At 42.3% G+C, this 20,987-nt stretch overlaps 1 protein-coding gene across 1 annotated transcript in view; it reads left to right on the top strand.

Moving 5' to 3' along the window:
- The first annotated feature begins 1,717 nt into the window (after positions 1 to 1,717).
- Positions 1,718 to 20,987, top strand: part of MAOB (monoamine oxidase B) — a 121,071-nt gene continuing 101,801 nt past the window's right edge. The window contains exon 1 of the mRNA XM_027963635.3: positions 1,718 to 2,054. Within this exon, the coding sequence (XP_027819436.2) occupies positions 1,733 to 2,054 (322 nt within the window). The 5' untranslated portion in view covers positions 1,718 to 1,732. The remainder of the gene's footprint in view (positions 2,055 to 20,987) is intronic.

The following is a 20,987-nucleotide window of genomic DNA, read 5'->3' as shown; positions in this document are numbered from 1 at the left end:
TTGTGTCCGACTCTTTGCGACCCCATGAATCGCAGCACGCCAGGCCTCCCTGTCCATCACCAACTCCCGGAGTTCACTCAGATTCACGTCCATCTAGTCAGTGATGCCATCCAGACATCTCATCCTCTGTCGTCCCCTTCTCCTCCTACCCCCAATCCCTCCCAACATCAAGGTCTTTTCTAATGAGTCAACTCTTCGCATGAGGTGGTCAAAGTACTGGAGTTTCAACTTTAGCATCATTCCTGTTTTAACTTGATTTAATGACTATTTCACCTTACATCTGTAACTATATAATGGGGTTTGTTTCTAACTGTGTGAAGGCTTTTAGGTTACAAATGGTTGTCCAGGCTCCTACGAGTGTCATAGCCTCCTCCAACTATTACTTGGGGCTTCTGGATCAGAAACCCTCAATATGAGGTTTAGGAGAACATGTTGCCTCAACAATTTTGGGATGATGCCCTTCAACAGCAGGAAGTAGTTATGGAATGAGAACGATCCCCCTTTCCCTTTTCAACATAATTCTCCTAAAAGAAAAGGGAGAAATGAGAGAGTCAGTTCCTAGCCAGGTTGATAAGAAGTCCAGGGTCCTCAAGGAGAAAGGGGTCTGGGGTTCTTGAGGAGGAGATAGGGGTCTGGAATTCTCAAAGAGGAGGAAAGGGCAAACATCTTTATTTTTTTTTCCCCTCTACATTCCTTAGTCTTAGTCACGTAAAATGTTGTTTTCTTTAAGCCCGGAACTGATGATTACATAACAAATAACTCAGTTTGAACTCTGTACTACGGATTATATAACAACAATGGATCCTGCTTGAGGACAGTTTCTCCTCCTGAGAACCTTCTGGCTAATCCTGTTATCTTAAAATGTAAATTATGAGAGTGGATCTAGTAAGATCTTTACAATTTTGACACATTCTTTTGATTTATTGTAATAATTAATTTAAAAGTATATAACTCCCTTGCTAACACTAGTGAAGGGGGCACTCTCTGTCCCCCTTCTGATGTCTATGTCAGAAGCTTTCTCTGTCCCTTTTTATACTTTAATAAAACTCTGCTATACAAAAGAAAAAGCATCAATTCTTCGGCACTCAGCTATATGGTCCAACTGTCACATCCATACATGACTACTGGAAAAACCATAGCCTTGACAAGATGGACTGTTGTTGGCAAAGTAATGTCTCTGCTTTTTAATATGCTGTGTAGGTTGATCATAGCTTTTCTTCCAAGGAGAAAGCATCTTTTAATCTCATGGCTTTAGTCACCATCTGCAGTGACTTTCGAGCACAAGAAAATAAAGTCCGTCACTGTTTTCGTTCTCTCCCCATCTATTTCCCATTCAAGTACAATGCCAAGATAATGACAATCCTGGGTAGCAGATCAAGGTAGGGCTTGGAATCTTCCTGGCCCTCAGGAAATTGTTATTTCTGACTCTTTCTCTTGTCTTTGCCCCTCCTTAACGACTTTATCTCACTTTCCTCATCCATAAAATGGTTTGTTGTAAGGTTTAACTGGAATTATGCATGTAAAATGCTGAGGACGGTGCCTGGTACCAGAAAAGCCTTCACATTATGTTTGCCCTTCTCTACTGCTCCATTTCAGGGAGTCATTTGAGGTGCTGGAGGAGGACATCCCGATCTGCCATCCTCCCAGTCCCCGAGCTGAACAGCGCACCCGGGAAGCTGATGGGAAAATACCGCGCAGTGCATAAGGCCAACAGGGAGTGGTGGCCCCGGGGATGGACTCTTTGGGGCCCTGGGTAACCTTTCTGCCCTGGCGTCCACCCTCCCCAGATTTGAGCCGCAGACCTCCGGGCGGGAACGGGGGCGGTGCGCTCCAGCCCCGCCGGCGCGTAGGCTGGCGGGCGGGCGGGGCTCCGCGACCCGAAGCCCTGGGCCGCCAATATAGGCGCTCGGCGGAGGCGCTAGTGCGCGGGGGCAGCGCTGCGGGCGGGGGCCGAGATCCAGACACCGAAGCAGCTGGCACCCGGGTGGCCCGGAGAGGGGCGAGCAACATGAGCAGCAAATGCGACGTGGTCGTGGTGGGGGGCGGCATCTCAGGTCAGTGGCGGCTGCGCGCCCTCTTTCCCCCTCCCCGGGCTCCGACAAGTGGCCGCTCCGGGAGGCACGCGGGGCGGCCGTGCGGCGGGGTGTCCCCCGGAGCCCCTAGACTCTCCGTGCGCAGGAGGGGATCTAGAGGGTCCCAAGCGTCGCACACAGAATCCTCCCTCAGGGGGAGAAGGATTTGGTGGCCCCCTCCCCTCCCCGGACAGAAGCCGGAGGATGTCTTTTGAAGGTCTGGGGCTAGACTTTGAACTTCTGCCCCGGACAGCTGCCAAGCCTGAGACTGCTGGAATTTTCAAAGCGCCGGGGGGCAGGGAGAGAGGGTGGTGGTGGTGAGAAAACGGGCAGGGGAGAGACTCTTACTGCTGCTGCTAAGTCACTTCAGTCGTGTTTGACTCTGTGCGACCCCATAGACGGCAGCCCACCAGGCTCCCCCCTCCCTGGGACACTAGGGGGTGGCATAAAGGTCAGTCGCTTGCCTCAAGCAAAGGTCAGTCCTTTTGCTCCAGCCCGACCTGGACACTCTACACCCTCACCCGGAGCAGGCATGGACCACGACGTGTTGTTATTCTGGAACCAGGAAAACGACCTTGAACTGCTTCCGGTTCAAAAAGAAGGGATTGGACCCTGGGGTATCGACCCTTTTGACCCCGATTCTTTCTGATTACACGATTGCCATGGGTCTACCTGTGGCTGCAGGGCCTTCTTGTCAAATGCCTTCTTGTCGAATGTCTCCTCTCCTTCTGCCCCTTCTTCTCCTCCCCCCACCCCCACACTCAGTGGAGGGTGGCCAAAAGGCTTAGAAAGGATGGGGGACAGAAAGTACCCTCATAGACACGAGGAAGGGAAGTGGGACTGGGCCTCGAGAAACAGACGCCAGAAGATGGATGGGGTCAGCTGGGGAACCCACCCTCTGAAGAGAGTCAGGCAGATCCTATGGGGAGGGGTCAGTGGAATATTAAGTGATGCTTCCAGAACAGCCTGTCTCACAGACCCCTGAGAATGCTTTGGTCCGATCCCCAGGACCTCCTGGTACTTGAGCAATAATGAGGACACCTCCAAAATCCACCACTGTGTTGACTAAGACGTGCCCTAACCAGACATCAGGAGCCGGCCTCCAACTTGCTCCCTGGGGGGTGGGCAGGTCAGAGGCCCTTAGATTCTCTTGTGGCAGGTGAAGAAAGCAAGGTGCTGGATGTTGGATGCCATGCCTCCATTCCAGCTTTCCTCACCTTTGAGTCAGACCTCAGGCTATCCCTTCTGTTTTCTGGGTCCCCTACCCGCTCCCCGGGCTCACCCATGCACAAGGCTCTGTGCACAAGGCTACAGATGCTTTAAGTACAACAGCATGCTATGGTGGGCTTTGGCTATATAGATTCCATTTTCATTCAGTATTGTAGACATCATCTCTCCTAGAGGAACTCGGTGTGTGTCCATGCTGCCTTGCACAGCACTCCCGTCTTATAGAAGAGGAAACCTCTCTTTCTAGACCTTCAAAGTCCTTTTCTTACCCAAATTATGTCTAACGTGTTCCAATTTTTCATTTCCCCCTTTATTTTTTTTTTTTTCTGATTCATTCTTCAAACCTTCACTCTCACTCAAGTTATTCATGTAAGACTCATACTGGAAAGATAGATAAGGGTTTAGCTATTTTTTACAGCAGTGGTGAATCTCTGCTTTTGACTCCCAAACTCTCCAAACAAGGGGCTGGTGAGTAGATCTGCCTTTTCTCAAGAATGTCACATGGAATAAGCATTATTCTAAAAACTGAGAAAGCAGGGTTCCAAGGCCTTACTCAATTGCTTTATCTGCTTTGTGAGGATAACACCAACTAGTCATAGCTAGATTACAACATCATTCTAAAAGGTAGATGAAGCAATGTGTGTGAAAATGGCTTTGCAAAGTCTGATGTATGTATGACACAAGAGATTACAAGAGTTTTGCTCATTTATTCAAACAGTACACATTAGGGCAGGCTGTGGTTGATGATGCAAAACTAGATCACATTTTTCTTGTCCCGGAAGATTTATCAGTCTAGGAAAAGAGATGCGGTATCCAGACAAAGACAATACAAGGTAGAAAGTGGTAGGTGCCACAAGAGAGGTCCATTCATTAGTTCATTATTCATTCATTCAAGGAACATTTGCTTCCTGTCCCGCATCCTATCCCAAAGGGAAGGAAAGATGAATTAGTCAGAGCCATTGCCCCTGGGGTACTCACAAGCTGATGTGGGAGGCAGAGTCGTGAACGAGTGATACTAATGACCTACGATATATACCTTTTCATAGGACCTCCTACTGAAGGTTATAGGAAAGGTGAATGTTGACCTCTAGGTGAATGTTGAACTCTGCCTGAGAATATCCAAGCAGATTTCACAAGGATGGTGAAGTAGATCTTAAGGAATTGATATGAATTCACCAGGAGACTGGATGAAGAAAGTATCTGAAGCTAAAGAATAGCTTAAATCACAAATATGTGAGATATTCTCATGCTTAGGAAAGATAAGAACTTTAGCACAGGGACTTCCTTGGTGTTTCAATGGTTTAAGACTTGTCCTTCCAATGCAGGGGGTTGCAGGTTCAATCCTTGATCGGGGAGCTAAGATCCTACATGCCTCAAGGCAAAAAAACCCAAAACATAAAACAGAAGCAATGTTGTAACACATTCAATTAAGACTTTAAAAATGGTCCACAGGAAAAATTCTTTAAAAAAAGAAAAAAAAGAACTTCAGTGTGGAGAATTGAGGGGGACTTGTGGGAGACCAAGCTACAAAGGTGGGTTGGGATGAGTTGTAGCCTTGTATGTCATCACCCAAAGATTTAGCTCCCTGGTGGCTCAGATGGCACAGAATCCACCTACAATGCAGGAGACCCAGGTTCAATCCCTGGGTAAGGAAGATTCCCTGGAGAAGGGAATGGCTTCCCACTCTAGTATTCTTACTTAGGAAATCCCATGGACAGAGGAGCCTGGCGGGCTACAGTGCATTTGGACACAAAAAGTTAGACAGGACTGAGTGGCTAATTTGGGGGGCTTCCCAGGTGGCGCTAGTGGTAAAGAACCCACCTGCCAGTGCAGGAGACATAAGAGATGCAGATTCGATCCCTGGGTCAGGAAGATCTTCTGGAGGAGAGCATGGCAGCCCACTCCAGCATTCTTGCCTGGAGAATCCCATGGACAGAGGATAGGGTCACAAAGAGTCAGACATGACTGAGTGACTTAGCACACACGTGGTCAATGAATAGCCACTAATGAATTTTCATTCACAAAGTGATATGTCAAGTGACAGGAATACGATGTACAAAAAGAGGAATGTGCAGAAGAGCAGGTTTGGGGAAAGATGGAGCACCTAGAATTGAAGGTGCTGATAGAACACCCAGGGAGAGATGTCTAGCAGCTGCGAGTGCAAAGAACAGGTTGGGCTGACAGATTTGTGTGACAGAGACGTTTTAGTTGAAGCCCCTGAAGTCTGTGAAATGACCCAAACCAAGAGTTGAGAGAGAAGAAAGGATGCCTAAGACAGAACTGGTTGAGGGGGTGCTCACCTCCTCCACTGGGAGGAAGATATTTCAGTCTATAGTTTGATGAGAGAGATGAGGAGACTGAGAAACTGAAAAACACTTGCTGCTGCTAAGTCGCTTTAGTCGTGTCCAACTCTGTGCGACCCCATAGACAGCAGCCCACCGGGCTCCCCCGTCCCTGGCTTTCTCCGGGCAAGAACACTGGAATGGGTTGCCATTTCCTTCTCCGATACATGAAAGTGAAGTGAAAGTGAAGTCGCTCAGTTGTGTTCAACTCTGAGCAACCCCATGGACTGCAGCCTACCAGGCTCCTCCATCCATAGGATTTTACAGGCAAGAGTACTGGAGTGGGTTGCCATTGCCTTCTCCAGAAAAACACTTGGTTAATCTCAAATCTTAGCTCATATGTCATTTACTGGGGGCAGCCTTCCCAAATCCCTCCAAATGGGTTGAGATGCCTTTGTTTAACTCTCCTCTGCCGTCTTGTTCTTTTCCTTGAGTTTTTAATTGTTCACATTTTAGTGTCATTTCTTGTTCAATCATTTTCTCCTCCACTACACTGTAGGCCCCTGGAGCCCTGGGAAGTGTTTCTATGTCTCCTGGAGAACCCCCAAACTCCAGCTCCAGAGCTCTGCCTGGCCTAGTTAGCACTCAATAAATGTGTTAAATGAACAAACTTTAACATTATCCCCACAAAACAGCAGTTGATTGCATCTGAAATTCACATCCACTTACTCCTGACCCTTTTGCATGTCCTGCCAAATCTTATTGAGTAAGGGAAAAATGGTAAAATCAGAATTTTAGGATTAGTTGGTGACTGACGCAGTTAACTTTGTTAATTATTAAACTTGGGCCATTCTGGTAGTTCTCTGATAGTTTTCGAAGCTGTCAGCAAATTTTAATCACTCCCTTTGGCTAAAGTAGAGATGGACTGGGGGTATAGATGGTTAATATATAACCTTTTTTTTTTTTTTTTTTTTTTTTTAGTGTTTGAAAAATTCCAAGGCGACTGTAGAACAGCTTTTTGTTTTGGGAAATGTGTGTGGCATATAAACGCGCACCTGCTGACATCTCTTTCACCCAAGGAGCAGGTCATCTCTGGGGACTTGGCAGAGTAATGGCATTTCCCACATGGAGCTGGACAACAGCATACGGCTTCTGTTCCGAGTCTCGATTTTAATGTTTGGTTTGGTAGAACCATGGAAACTATCTTTTGCAATTCTGAATGGCTCTTGCTCAAGCCTCAAAATAAAAGCTAAAAAAGGGAAACTTGAAACAGAAAGGAGATTTTTTTTCCCCAGGCTTGAGAGAAGTGATCTGGCCATCTGAGGGTGGCAGGCACTGGGCTGACAGCCTTGAAGAGTCAAAGTCAGCCTTCCAAGTGGTAATCAACACCTGGAAGGTGATCTGTCCAGCCAGAAGGGCCAGGGGGCAAGCCTGCTGCAGGCTGGAGGGACTGGCTTAGGCAGGGTGCATCAGAGAGGGCCCACAGGGGATCATGAGTTGAGGGATATGATAGGCAGATTAGGCCTGTGTGTTAATGGCAAAGCCCCCGCCTCACCTTTAATGAAGAAAGATGGAGAACTTCCCTGGACGCCTATAACCCACCTGAATGTTCTAAGAAATGGTAATTGGATGGAAGTGCTTGGAAATGTGTATATCCCAAAGACAGGCTATAAAGAGGCAGTATGCAATGTTAAAAGAGCATAGGTCAGACGCCAAACAGACTCGTTATGAATTCTGTTTCCTATACTTAGCTATTGTGTCACCTTAAAATTTCCCTCACCTCTCTGTTCTTCAGCTGCCTTTTAAAATGAGATTCCCAGCGCCGTTATTGGCCGAGAGCTTGTTGCTAGGAATAGAAAGAATGCGCATAAAGGACTGTACACAAGAGGCCATTATGGCGACAGCTTGTATTAAAAAGACAACTTGTCTTTTTGGAAAAGACATCCTTTTTTTAGCTTCTAGGGTTTTTTAATCTGTGGGAGCAGAAGCAGGCATCTCTGTGATCACGTCTTCCTCTTTACTGACCAGTCATTTTTCTTGCTGTGAGGCATTTATAAGCATTTATATGGATGCTGTGACTACAGGATCCATACAGGCATCATTCCGACCTCCTCCTGCCCCACCCCCATCCCTTCAGTCCCTCCAATGAGGAGTCTGAGAACTCAGGCTTATCCTGGGCTTCAGAGCCACCAAACCCATTGTGTTCCTTATCAGAAGAAAATTTCAAAGCCCTCGATATGTATTTCATCACTACCCCAGCCTGGCTGCTATTCCCTTTCTGATCTGGTCTTCATTTCAGCCACCTGACACTCGTCTTAATTATAAGAAATAATAAGTGGGATTATTATTTATCTCGAATAATATTAATTATTTAATAATAATAGAAGAGTCAGCATTTTGAGTGCTGTCTGTATGTTAAATTGAGTAACAGTGAGGTGATCTTAATATTAGCATCTGCCAGGCACCAAATGAATTCAAACTCTTAGTGTAGAAATCTGTTCTGTGTTTAGAATCTCTGACATATTTACCTCTTAACTATATACAAAAATTAATTAGAATTTCAGATTTTTCTTTCAGTTTAGCTGCTACGTTTCTTACATCATCTGTGTTGGTAAATCATATACAAGCCAAGAAAGTAGGGCTGTGAAACACAGCCCTGTTATAAAACAATATTCCATGAGTGTGTGTGTGTGTGTGCATGTGTGTGTGTGTGTGTGTGTTGGCACATGTACATGCATAGCCACTAAGCCACTAGCCACCTCCTCCAGGAGGAGGAACTCATTCTAAAAGTTAGTTTGTCCCAGGTGCTAAGACTATACATACAATGGCCATCAAATCCAAAGATGAAACTAAAATTAGTGTGAGTTCCAAATCAGAGTGACATGCTACTGTATACATTTCATTTGTCCCAGGTGTCCCAGGTGACATTATACTATGACCTTGTCACCTGTATTAATTCAATATTACCTAATTCTAAATGTTATTCAAAATGCAGAAGTTCTAATTCAGTGTACATCAGTTAAGGCCATGTGCATATAGACTTTGAATCTTGACAAGAATAAAGAAATGTACAAACGTTAGAATTCGGTGATAGCAACATTTGTTGTCATTACTGATATCTGGTGAAATGCTTGATACTGGAACATTTTATTGACTTTATTGTGTCACTAGAACATGGAAATGCCACTGAAGCCCAAAATATTAGAGAAATAAGTTAGAAACTAAATTATCTCATCAAGTTCACAGGGTAAATTTGAGTCAGAGCCCATCTGTATATTTATTGACAAAAATGTATAAATCATTAAAGCAGCTGATTTATTCTTTCATCTTTGGATTTGATGGCCATTATACATATAGTCTTGACTTCCCTGGTGGCTCAGACAGTAAAGCGTCTGTCTACAATGTGGGAGACCCGGGTTCGAGCCCTGGGTTGGGAAGATCCCCTGGAGAAGGAAATGGCAATCCACTCCAGTACTATTGCCTGGAAAATCCCATGGACAGAGGAGCCTGGTAGGCTTCAGTCTATGGGGTCACAAAGAGTCGGACACAGCTGAGCAACTTCACTTTCACTTCATACATATAGTCTTAGCAGTGTTCCATGTGTGTGTCTGTTACTGGATCTCACTTACCATGTTTAAATTACTTGTTTAAGCATCCGTGAACGTTCACCTGATCATAGGCTGCTCAAAATCAAAGACTTTGTACAATGTATCTCCCTATCTCTGGTGTTTAGCAAAGAACCCAGCTCACCTTAGCCTCCAGAAATTGAATTAAATTGATAGAATCCCTTGATCAAGATTGTGGGTCTTCTCAGGCTTTGGGCTCAGAGAAGGTAAGCCTTACAACCAGAGATCTATTGGAAGGATGGGACTAACTTTTTTCTTCCTGGAAGAAGCAGGATAACACAGAAGTTAAATGCAAAAACCCTAGGAGCCTAACAGTTGGGTTTAGATCCTACCTGTGTCCCTAACTGTATAGCTTTGGTTAGTTACCTACTTCCTCAGCCTCCAGATACTCACTTATTAAATGGAGTGATGTTCCTGGGATGCTCAATCAGTGTTAACTCTGCTATTTTTACAAGTCAGCAGGCAGGGCTTAACTGAGGGGATCTTGGAAATGTACAGGATTGAATACACTTCTAGGTCCCCAGAACCGAGCCAAATGGAGAGGCCATATTCAGGATGAGGGTTTTTGTCCCCATAATAGAACACTTTGGAAATTTCCTCATGTGAAAATACAGCATTATCATTTTGCAAGGGCCCCAAGCTTCTTGGGCTTAGCTTTTTAAGGACGTCTCCAGTAGCTCTGCCTGCAATGTAGGAGACCCTGGTTTGATTCCTGGGTCAGGAAGATCCCCTGGAGAAGGGATACGCTACCCACTCCAGTATTTTGGGGCTTCCCTGGTGGCTCAGCTGGTAAAGAATCTGCCTGCAATGTGGGAGACCTGGGTTCAATCCCTGGGTTGAGAAGATCCCCTGGAGAAGGGAGTGGAGAAGGCAATGGCAACCCACTCCAGTACTCTTGCCTGGAAAATCCCATGGACGGAGGAGGTTGGTAGGCTACAGTCCATGGGGTCTCAAAGAGTCGGACACAACTGAGCGACTTCACGTTCAATTTTCACTTTCATGCATGGGAGAAGGAAATGGCAACCCACTCCAGTATTCTTGCCTGAAGAATCCCAGGGACAGAGGAGCCTGGTGGGCTGCTGTCTATGGGGTTGCACAGAGTCGGACACGACTGAAGCCACTTAGCCACCATCTGGAGAAGGGAATGGCTACCCACTCCAGTATTCTGGCCTGGAGAATTCCATGGACTATTCCATGGGGTCACAAAGAGTTGGACAAGACTGAGTGACTTTCACTGACTAGAAATCAGTAATTCCCTTGATAATGGTATAATTTTTTTCCTGACTTTGGCCATCCAAATCCCATAAATTTCTTCTGAGCTAAAAACATGTTCTAAGGAATTCCCTGGTGGTCCAGTGGTTAGGACTCTGTGCTTTTGCTTCAGAGGGGCATGGCTCCAATCCCTGGTAGGGGAACAGAAATCCTGCATGCCATGTGGTACAGAAAAAAAAATTTTTGCTCTAATAGAGTCATTGATAACTGAAGATGGAAGCATCTTTAGTTTTATCTACTAGTGACAGCACCTGGTTTTCCAGTGAATAAAGTCCCTGTTCTGGAGGATGAACCCTCAGCTTTAGGAGAAAGGGCAGTTGGAACAAGAACCTGACCAAATGATGCTATGTGGAAGATAAAAATGACTAACATTTTGAATGCACTGTTTTTACTTTGAAGTTTACAAAACAGATCCATGTTCAGGCTCTTTGGTTAACTCAGTAAACAAAGTACTACAGAAAATGAAGATATGTAAGCCATGATCTCAAGTCGTCATCTGTCAGTTTACTTAAGGGAGGTACAGAAAGTTTTCTGTAAGAACAAGCTGTTACTCTCAGAAAACTTAAAATGCAATTGCAGACACAAGCCCAGCACATACAGGCAACAATAAATGACTAGAAGTAATAAATAATTGAGTTCTGTACTGTGGGACCCAAGTAAATCATAGAAGACCCTAGGAATTGGAGAAGTTCTTCTTAGAGGTGTGAAATTGGAACAGTTCCTGAAGAACAGTCAAGGTTTGGGGTTGGTAGAGAAAGAGAGGCTTTAAAGATGGGAGGAATAATATAAATCATAAGGCCATAGGCTCCAGTTTACAGGTGATATTTCTATTTATAAGAAGGTAAAAAGTGTAATAAGTCTAAGATAGTAAGCTATGGAGATATGGGTAATAAATTTGGAAGGAGGAGGGCAGGATCAAGCAATGAAATGTTGAAAAGCAAAGTGAGTTTGTTCACGTTTTTCAGTGGTTGGAACTAAGGAAGCATTGACAGTTTTTGCTAAAAAGCTAAGATGGGCAGTTGTGAAAGAGGGCAGCCCTAGAGCCAAAAAAACCAAGAGACGGGTAGTAATTCAGGAATAGGTTGAGAGGTGATTAGCTGATTAAAATGAATTGAGTTATCCTGAAGCTCAAAGCAGATTGCAAGAGAAAGTGAGGGGAGGTAAGAATGGGAAGAAGTTCTTCTGTTTTACTGAGAAAACACCTAGAAAAGAGGTATCACAAAAATTAATTAGTATTTTCCCCCTGAAGTTTCATAGTTGAAATAGAAGGACTTGATTGTATTTAAAATTTTCCTTTTTTGAAAAAATAAGATCAAAGAGATTTTCTCCCTAAGGGTTGTGACCCAGCTTACTAAATGACAAACACACATCTTGGGCAATCTCAAACACAAAGTGAATAGTTCATCCTATTTTGTAATGTAAGAGTTTTCATTGAAACCTGTTGTTTTGTGAGAGAGGGCAAAATCAGAAAGCGAGGTCCAAGTTTGACCTTTCAAATGTTAGTTATGTTACCAGAGTCTCTGTTTAATGGCACCGTAAATGTCATATTCTGGTTAATTTCCATTTTAAGTCAGAAGTTTACATTCTTGATCTTATGTTAGTCATCTCTTACCTGGGTCACTTTCACTCTGGACTCATCATCAGCATCAACATTTAATCTAAAAAAATGATGCAGATGAACATATTTATAAAGCAGAAGCAGACTCCCAAACTTAGAGAAGGAAACTAGTGGCGCTAGTGGTGAAGAATCCGCCTGCCAGGAGACACAAGAGAAAAAGGTTTGACCCCTAGGTCGGGAAGATTCCCTGGAATAGGTAATGGCAACTCACTCCAGTGATATTCCATAGACAGAGGAGCCTGGTGGGATACAGTCTGCGGGGCCACAAAGAGTTGGACACGACTGAGTGACTAAACACACATGGGGGAGAAAGCTGGGAGAAAGGGATAGTTATGGAGTTTGGGATTGACATGTACATACTGCTTTTAATATATATAATGACTTGTATGTTCATTCATTTTGACAAGCATCCATTTGCACCTTGTACCTCAAGCAGTCTTAAAAACTTGTTATAAACTTAAAAAAAAAAAACACGTTTGTCAGAATTGCACAATGCTGCAAGTGTCCTTCTAGGTATTTAGTTTTATTTGCTCTCCTTCCAACCTAAATAGCCCCCCCTCCTTTTAATTTATCTCGCAGACATTTCCAATGATTCATTTATAGTGAATTTGGAATCCTGACCTCATCTTTTGTGTTTTTTTTTTTTTTTTTAAATTCCTGGGATCCCAGTCGTGTTTCTGGGAAAAAATTGTGTCTTTATAATCATGTTTAATTCTATCTTACTTTTTGGGTTATTTTCCAGTTTTTTACATTAAAGCAACTTTGGAAAAATTTTGTTATCCAACACAGCCCCCTTTCAGATAACTTTGGGTAAAGAGTTAGTCATCAAATTAATGACCAAAGTTCCCTCGAAAATTTTTAGAAAGACAGGCCACTGATGTAAATGAAAGATGCAATCACATTCCTTCTTGGTTATTTACAGCTTAAGGAGTTTTTTTTTGGAGAGGTAAGAATGTCTTTTAATAATGTGAGTTGAGGAATAATACATACTTACTGTGAAAATGTGTAAATTACAGAAAGGAGCAGAAAGAAAACAAAAATAGTCTATAATTGATGCCTACCAAAAAGCCACTGTTACAATTGTCACCTGTATTTTCTGTTTGCAAATCATCTACTGGATTTACCATACTCACTGGTAGTCCTTTTAACACAAATAACAACATATTATGAATGTTTAACCATGCCTTCAATTCTCTTCTATACAATATTAATAACTTTATATTAGATTGTATTTATTTACCAATGTTCGATTGCTGAACATTTGTGTTGTTTTCAAATTTCTATTTTAAACAAAGTTATTGTGAATATCCTTGTACCTAAACCTTAGTGCATAATTCTGATTACTTCTTTAGGAAATTCCTAGACATAAGTGTTAGGAATCATTTTAAGGCATTTGGTAATGATCACGAAATTGTTACTCCAAGAAAGTTTTGTCAATTTAAGGTAAAATTTTAATAATGGGCTTCTTAGTTATTTCTCTAGGAAGCCAGTATTTTTCCATCTTTGACACAACACAAAGAAAACCAGGGATCTTCACCAGTTCAGAGTTGTAATTTAATGAAGTTGTAGGTACTAGGTTTTGTAAATGTTCTTTAGTTTCATAAAATTTCAGTGGTGGCATGTAATTCTTGCTCTTCTTGCTCTCTATAACATGCAGGCAAACCACTTTTGCAATGAATGCTTTATGCCTACCACTGTTTACTAGGTATTTATATATTATACAGTGCTTAAAAATTTTTTGAATACCGTTATCCTGTGCTTCTAGAAGTTTGATATCATTAATTAAATCATTCTGTGTGTTTCAGCACAGAAAAGAAAAAAGAATAGTCCTGTGGCAAACCATTTTCTATGATTATTTTTGCCCATCTAGATAAGAAATTAATATTGCCTGGGTCCAAGGTCTATTGTAAAAGCTAATCAAACAGCTGTTTCATGTTTTACATTTTAATTTCCTTTCCAGTTTGCATTCAAATCCTGTGATAGATTTTGGTTTGTTTAGGAGTCCTATAAGATACAGTTGGCTGTTTTGGAATAGCCCTTTTATGCTATGCTTGTTAAAATTAAATAGCCCTTGTTAAGTAGTGATGATAAACACCCATAAACGCATAAACTCAGATGAGTTATCCTCATTTCATCAAACGTGTTTTATTTTGTTGTTTCTGCAGGGGAGAAAAAAGAAGTCGTTTGTTAATTCGTTGATTCATCCATTCATTCAATAAACCCTTATCAAGGGCCCTATTTACCAAGCATGGGGCTAGACATGGGAATATACAGATGGGTAATCCATGTTTCCTTCTTTGAAGGGCACACCAAGCAGAGGGAGGCACATTCAGCTACATACAGGTGAATTCTCTGAGCGGTGGTGGGTGCTGAGAAAGATAAATTCATCTGGTTCAGGTGATACAGAAGAGAGGAATATGGCAGTTTCATCTCTGGGCCTCAGAGGACCCGAAGGAAGACTTGGTGATAGGATTTATTGGAAAGATAGTTAGCCAGTTCAAATATTCTTCCACCAAATAGAGTGTTATGTGCTTGACATTTAAATCTACATTGGTATCTACCTCTATTCTTCCCCTAATCTACAACCATTTTATGGAGCTCCCTGTAGGATTTCTCACAAGGAATCAGAGATACTGAAAGTGATTACAGAAATGGATGATGGAATCCCAGATGAACAAGAGAGAAAGTGACACTGTGAGGGAACTGTTGATAGGATTTGAGTGGAAAGGTTAATAGATTGAGGATCTTGGGTTAAAGGGCATTCATATTAGATGGATTTGAACAAGTGAACTAGAAAGATAGAAGATCATGATTGCAAGGGAGAGTGCTATAGTGTTTTGACAGAAAACCTTTTGATTGTACTTCTTGGAAATGATCATTAATAGCATTTACATGAGCTGCAACATTTTGAATCAGCATATCCAGAGATGGGATTCTCTGTGTGATTCAACAAATGGTTTAAAGGCCAGAAAAATAAATGCTTTAAAAAAAGTAATTAATCTGCTATTTTACAGTTGGGCAGAGGAGACAACTAGTCATTTAGTCTAAGTTTGGGGATGTCTGGAAGGTCCCTCTGCTGGACTGAGAAATGCAGGAATCTTGAAGATGATTGGAGAAGCATAGAAAAAGGCAAGGGCTATATATAATGCAGCATTATGTAAAGTCCAGTAGGGACAACACACTGTCCCATTCCATGGCAAAACAGAGGAGAGAGAAAGAGAAAGTCCATCCTTCCCATGCCCCAGCAGATCAAACGTTGTAGAGCTAGACTATTAGTATTATAATGACATTGACAATTGGAGGATTCTGTTCTCTGATTGAAAAAGATGAAGCCCATGACTTATGGAAATGTCTGTAAAAGGAAATTGTGGTCTACTTTTTAATCCTGTGATTCAGCTTTTTCTGTTTACAATCTATCAAAAAATCTTGGCTGGCAGCATGCCAATCTGTCTCCATCCATCTGCTGCTAGTCTTAGATTGGGAAAACATTAAGTGAGAGCCCTTTTCACTCTCCTCTTTCACTTTCATCAAGAGGCTCTTTAGTTCTTCTTTGCTTTTTGCCATGAGTGGTGTCATCTGCATATCTGAAGTTATTGATATTTCTCCCAGCAATCTTGATACCAGCTTGTGCTTCATCCAGCCCAGCATTTCACATGATGTAGTCTTCATATAAGTTAAATAAGCAGGGTGACAGTACACAGCCTTGAAGTACCCCTTTCCCGATTTGGAACCAGTCTGTTGTTCTATGTCCAATTCTAACTGTTGCTTCTTGACCTGCATACAGATTTCGCAGGAGACAGGTAAGGTGGTCTGGTATTCCCATCTCTTGAAGAATTTCCCACAGTTTGTTGTGAGCCGCAGAGTCAAAGGTTTGGGGTTAGTCAGTAAAGCAGAAGTAGATGTTTTTTCTGAAACTCTCTTGCTTTTTCAATGATCCAACAGATGTTGGCAGTTTGATCTCTGGTTTGTCTGACTTTTCTAAATCCACCTTGAACATCTAAAAGTTCACGGTTCACGTACTGTTGAAGCCTGACTTGGAGAATTTTGAGCATTATGTTGCTAATGTGTGAGATGAGTGCAATTGTGCAGTAGTTTGAGCATTCTTTGGCATTGTCTTTCTTTGGGATTGGAATGAAAACTGACCTTTTCCAGGCCTGTGGTCACTGCTGGGTTTCCCAAATTTGCTGGCATATTGAGCACAGCACTTTCAGAGCATCATCTTTTAGGATTTGAAATAGCTCAACTGGAATTCCATCACCTCCACTAGCTTTGTTCGTAGTGATGCTTCCTAAGGCCCACTTGACTTCACATTCCAGGATGTCTGGCTCTAGGTGAGTGATCACACCATTGTGGTTATCTGGGTCACGAAGATCTTTTTTGTATAGTCCTTCTGTGTATTCTTGCCACCTCTTCTTAATATCTTCTGCTTCTGTTAGGTCCATACCATTTCTGTCCTTTATTGTGCCCATCTTTGCATGAAATGTTCTCTTGGTATCTCTGATTTTCTTGAAGAGATCTCTAGTCTTTCTGATTCTATTGTTTTCCTCTATTTCTTTGCATTGATCACTGAGGCAGGCTTTCTTATCTCTTCTTGCTAACTTTTGGAACTCTGCATTCAAATGGGTATATCTTTCCTTTTCTCCTTTGCCTTTAGCTTCTCTTCTTTTCTCAGCTATTTGTAAGGCCTCCTCAGACAACCATTTTGCCTTTTTGCATTTCTTTTTCTTGGGGATGGTCTTGATCACTGCCTCCTGTACAATGTCACTAACCTCTGTCCATAGTTCTTCAGGCACTCTATCAGATCTAATCCCTTGAATCTATCTGTCATTTCCACTGTATCATAGTAAGGGATTTGATTTAGGTCATACCTGAATGGCCTAGTGGTTTTCCCTTTCAATTCAGACTTTCAATTTAAGTCTGAATTTGGCAATAAGGAGTTTATGATCTGAGCTATAGTCAGCTCCCAGTCTTGTTTTTACTGACTACATATAGCTTCTCCATCTTTGGCTGCAAAGAATAGAATCAGTCTGATTTAAGTATTGACCATCTGGTGATGTCCATGTGTAGAGTCTTCTTTTGTGTTGTTGGAAGAGGGTGTTTGCTATAACCAGTGCATTCTCTTGGCAAAACTCTGTTAGGCTTTGACTTGCTTGATTTTGTACTCCAAGGCCAAATTTGCCTGTTACTCCAGGTATTTCTTGACTTCTTACTTTTGCATTCCAGTCCCCTATAATGAAAAGAACATCTTTTTTGGATATTAGTTCTAGAAGATCTTGTAGGTCTTTATACAACCATTCATCTTCAGCCTCTTCAGCATTGCTGGTGAGGGCATAGACTTGGATTACTGTGATATTGAATGGTTTGCCTTGGAAACGAACAGAGATCATTCTGTCACTTATGAGATTGCATCTAAGACTCTTGGATTGCATCTTGGACTCTTTTGCTTACTATGATGGCTACTCTAAGTTTTGATGAAAGTGAAAGAGGAGAATGACAAAGTTGGCTTAACACTCAACATTCAGAAAACGAAGATCATGGCATCTGGTCCCATCACTTCATGGCAAATAGATGGGGAAACAATGGAAAGAGTGGGAGACTTTATTTATTTATCTATTTATTTGACTCCAAAATCACCGCCAGTGGTGAGTGCAGCCAGGAAATTAAAAGACGCTTACTCCTTGGAAAAAAAGTTATGAACAACCTAGACAGCATATTAAAAAGAAGAGACATTACTTTCCAACAAAGGTCCGTCTTGTCAAAGGTGTGGTTTTTTCCAGTAGTCGTATATGGATGTGAGAGTTAGACTATAAAGAAAGCTGATTCCCGAAGAATTGATGCTTTTGATCTGTGATGCTGGAGAAGACTCTTGAGAGTCCCATGGACTGCAAGGAGATCCAACCAGTCAATCCTAAAGAAAATCAGTCTTGAATATTCATTGGAAGGACTGATGATGAAGTTGAAACTCCAACACTTTGGCCTCCTGATATGAAGAACTAACTCGTTGGAAAAGAACCTGATGCTGGGAAAGATTGAAGGCAGGAGAAGGGGACAACAGAGGATGAGATGGTTGGATGGCGTCACCAACTTGATGGACATGAGTTTGAGTAGGCTCCAGGAGTTGGTGATGGACAGGGAGGCCTGGTGTGCTGCAGTCCATGGGGTGGCAGAGTTAGACACGACTAGTGACTGAACTGAACTGAAGTGAGAGCCTTCTGTGTGCCAGGTGCCAGGAACAAACAGTCAAGAAACAGTTCCAGTTTAACCAGGTGCACACACAAGGAAAGATGTTAAATTACATTTCTTGTGCCCATTTATTGTTATTGCATGCACCAAAATGTCCTTTTTTTTTTTTGATGAAAGAAGCTTCTGGGTACCTTTCAAGAGATCACCCTTGGACCAAGTCAGAATAGATGCTAAGATAACTTGGGGTTGAGTTTCCAAGTGTTATGTCTTATCCTAGCTTTTTTAGTCTTACTCGTAGATAGTGTGATATTTCTGGCCTCAGGAGGAGAGGAGAACATCACAAATGCCTTTTCTGTCATCAGAAATTGGGTTTCATGTGGGAACAGTCACAATTTGAAAGGAAATCACATGGTCCACCCTAGTTGATAAAAGGCAGAACATCCAAAATACACTGTCTGTTGTCTGCTTTTCTCCCCTTGGTCCTTTCTTTCTGATTTCATGAAGAATATGTCCAAAGGGAAATGAGTTTTCTGTAGATAAATCAGTCTGCTGGCCCACAATATTGCACTTCCAGTGGACAGGTCTGAGAAATGGGGAAAAGTACGAAAAGGTTGAGCTGACTGTAAGATAAGGGAGGCAAAAATATTTTATTTGCAAAAGAAAAATCTTTTGGGTTTATGCTTGCTTTATTTCTGGGTTTTAGTTTATGAACAGAATAGTATGAGAAGTGATGGAAATGAGAAAGCATTTTCTTCTCCTACTGCATTCTTTTAAAAGGTATATTTCAGTAAACAGGTATCTTTTAAATCTGGCTTCCTTTCCGTTAGGTGTGAGAGCAACTTTAAAACCAATCTTTAAAATTCTAAGCATTAGTGAACTATAATTTCCAAAGAATGCTTGTGTGTTAGGGATTTTAATTTTTTCTTAGAAAAATAAGGGTTTTAAACAGTATTAGCAATTAGAGCAGCCTGCTAGGCTGTAGTTCATGGGGTCTCTAGGAGTTGGACACGACTGAGCGACTTCACTTTCACTTTTCACTTTCCTGCATTGGAGAAGAAAATGGCAACCCACTCCAGTGTTCTTGCCTGGAGAATCCCAGGGATGGCGGAGCCTGGTGGGCTGCCGTCTCTGGGGTCGCACAGAGTCGGACACGACTGAAGCGACTTAGCAGCAGCAGCAATTAGAATTTAAATCAATTTATTCAAATTGTGCATTCTATATAGAAACTCAGCATTATTTTTCAGTGTTTTTTAAATACAGTGGATAAAGATCTCAATGACAGTGAAAAATGATGTCTGCATTTTTCAAATTACAAGTAATTGGTAAAGTGAGAGCTTATTCCATCTTGTGAAACCATTGGAACGAGGTGTGAAGAACAAAACACATATGCAAAATATAGTAACAGAAATATCTGCCTGACATTGCTAAAGGACCTTGATTATGTACTAATATAAGGACCTTCTGTACATATAAGAACATATAAAGAAAGGCAATATTAGGATTTTTTCCTCCCCAAATACATCCTTCCTATAAGGTGGTATGTGCAGTATATTGATTTGAATGATTTTACATATAGTGGAAGGTCAGAAAGAGGTGGAATGTGGGACTGCATTGGAAGCTTTTATTTCACTCACTGTGAGTTGTCTGGTTGAATAATGTTTCCTCCATCTTTGACATCTGAGCCTTGTGGTACAGGATAAGGGTGTTTATTTTTTGTATTTAACTGTATTTTATTTAACTGTAACCTTTTATTTAATAACTGTTTTCCAAAAGAGTTCCCACTGTCTGAAAAAAAAGATTTTTCAGCTTTTTATGCTATGTATTAACCAAGCATTTTAAAACAATACTTCTCATCACTCCCACAATCCCACTGTTTCCTGCTTCCCTCCTCCTTCTCTAGCTGCTCCTTCAGTGTCCTGGGGCAGCATCGACACCCTTCACCTCCAGTGTCCCCTGTTTTGGGAAACAGGATCACCTTCAGACAAGTTCTCACACCAAGATCCTTGACATTGGTAGCAGACCTTGGAGGGGCCCCACTGTCCCTCCGCACTCCCCTGTATGGGGACCTATGGCTTCTGAGTGCTGCAAGTCTGACCACTGGAACCCATAAGGGGCTCCCACTCAGGACAGGGCTGCAGTGGGGTGGGGTTAATGCCTCCAAGAGCAGCCATCTTCCTAAGACTGACACGATGGCTCCCCACTTAGAACCACCAAGGCATGTTCCACACAGTCTTCAGAGGTCCCGAGCATGATCCATCATTAATCGCCCACAGTGACAGTCTGCTGGCTACTACACCTTTTCTACCTCCCTTCTCTTCTTTGCCCTGAGCCCTACCTGGGCTTCTTGAGGTTTCCTTACAAATAAACGAGTGGCATCCAACTCCTTGTTTCACGGTCTGCTTTGGGATATTAGATATTTTCTTCTTTTCTTCTTCCTAAAGCCCTACTAGTTGCAGTTTCAAAATATAACTTGGATCTGTCCATCTCACCGCCTCTGTGTCCCTGTGAATCTGGGGTTCTGCATGCGGGCCACTCTAGTTCTGAGTCTGCTTGTTTATGTCTGTCATTTGGTCCAGTCCTTCTCCAGTCCATTCTTTTTCTTTGTTTACAGTGGCAAAATATGCATAATGTAAAAAATACCATTGTAACCATTTTAAGCACACAATTCAGTAGTGTCATGTACATCCACATTGTACAACCATCACCA

Source organism: Ovis aries, chromosome X (genome assembly GCF_016772045.2).
Source record: "Ovis aries strain OAR_USU_Benz2616 breed Rambouillet chromosome X, ARS-UI_Ramb_v3.0, whole genome shotgun sequence".
NCBI classification, from domain to species: domain Eukaryota; kingdom Metazoa; phylum Chordata; class Mammalia; order Artiodactyla; family Bovidae; genus Ovis; species Ovis aries.
This window is presented reverse-complemented; position numbering and strand designations above follow the sequence as displayed.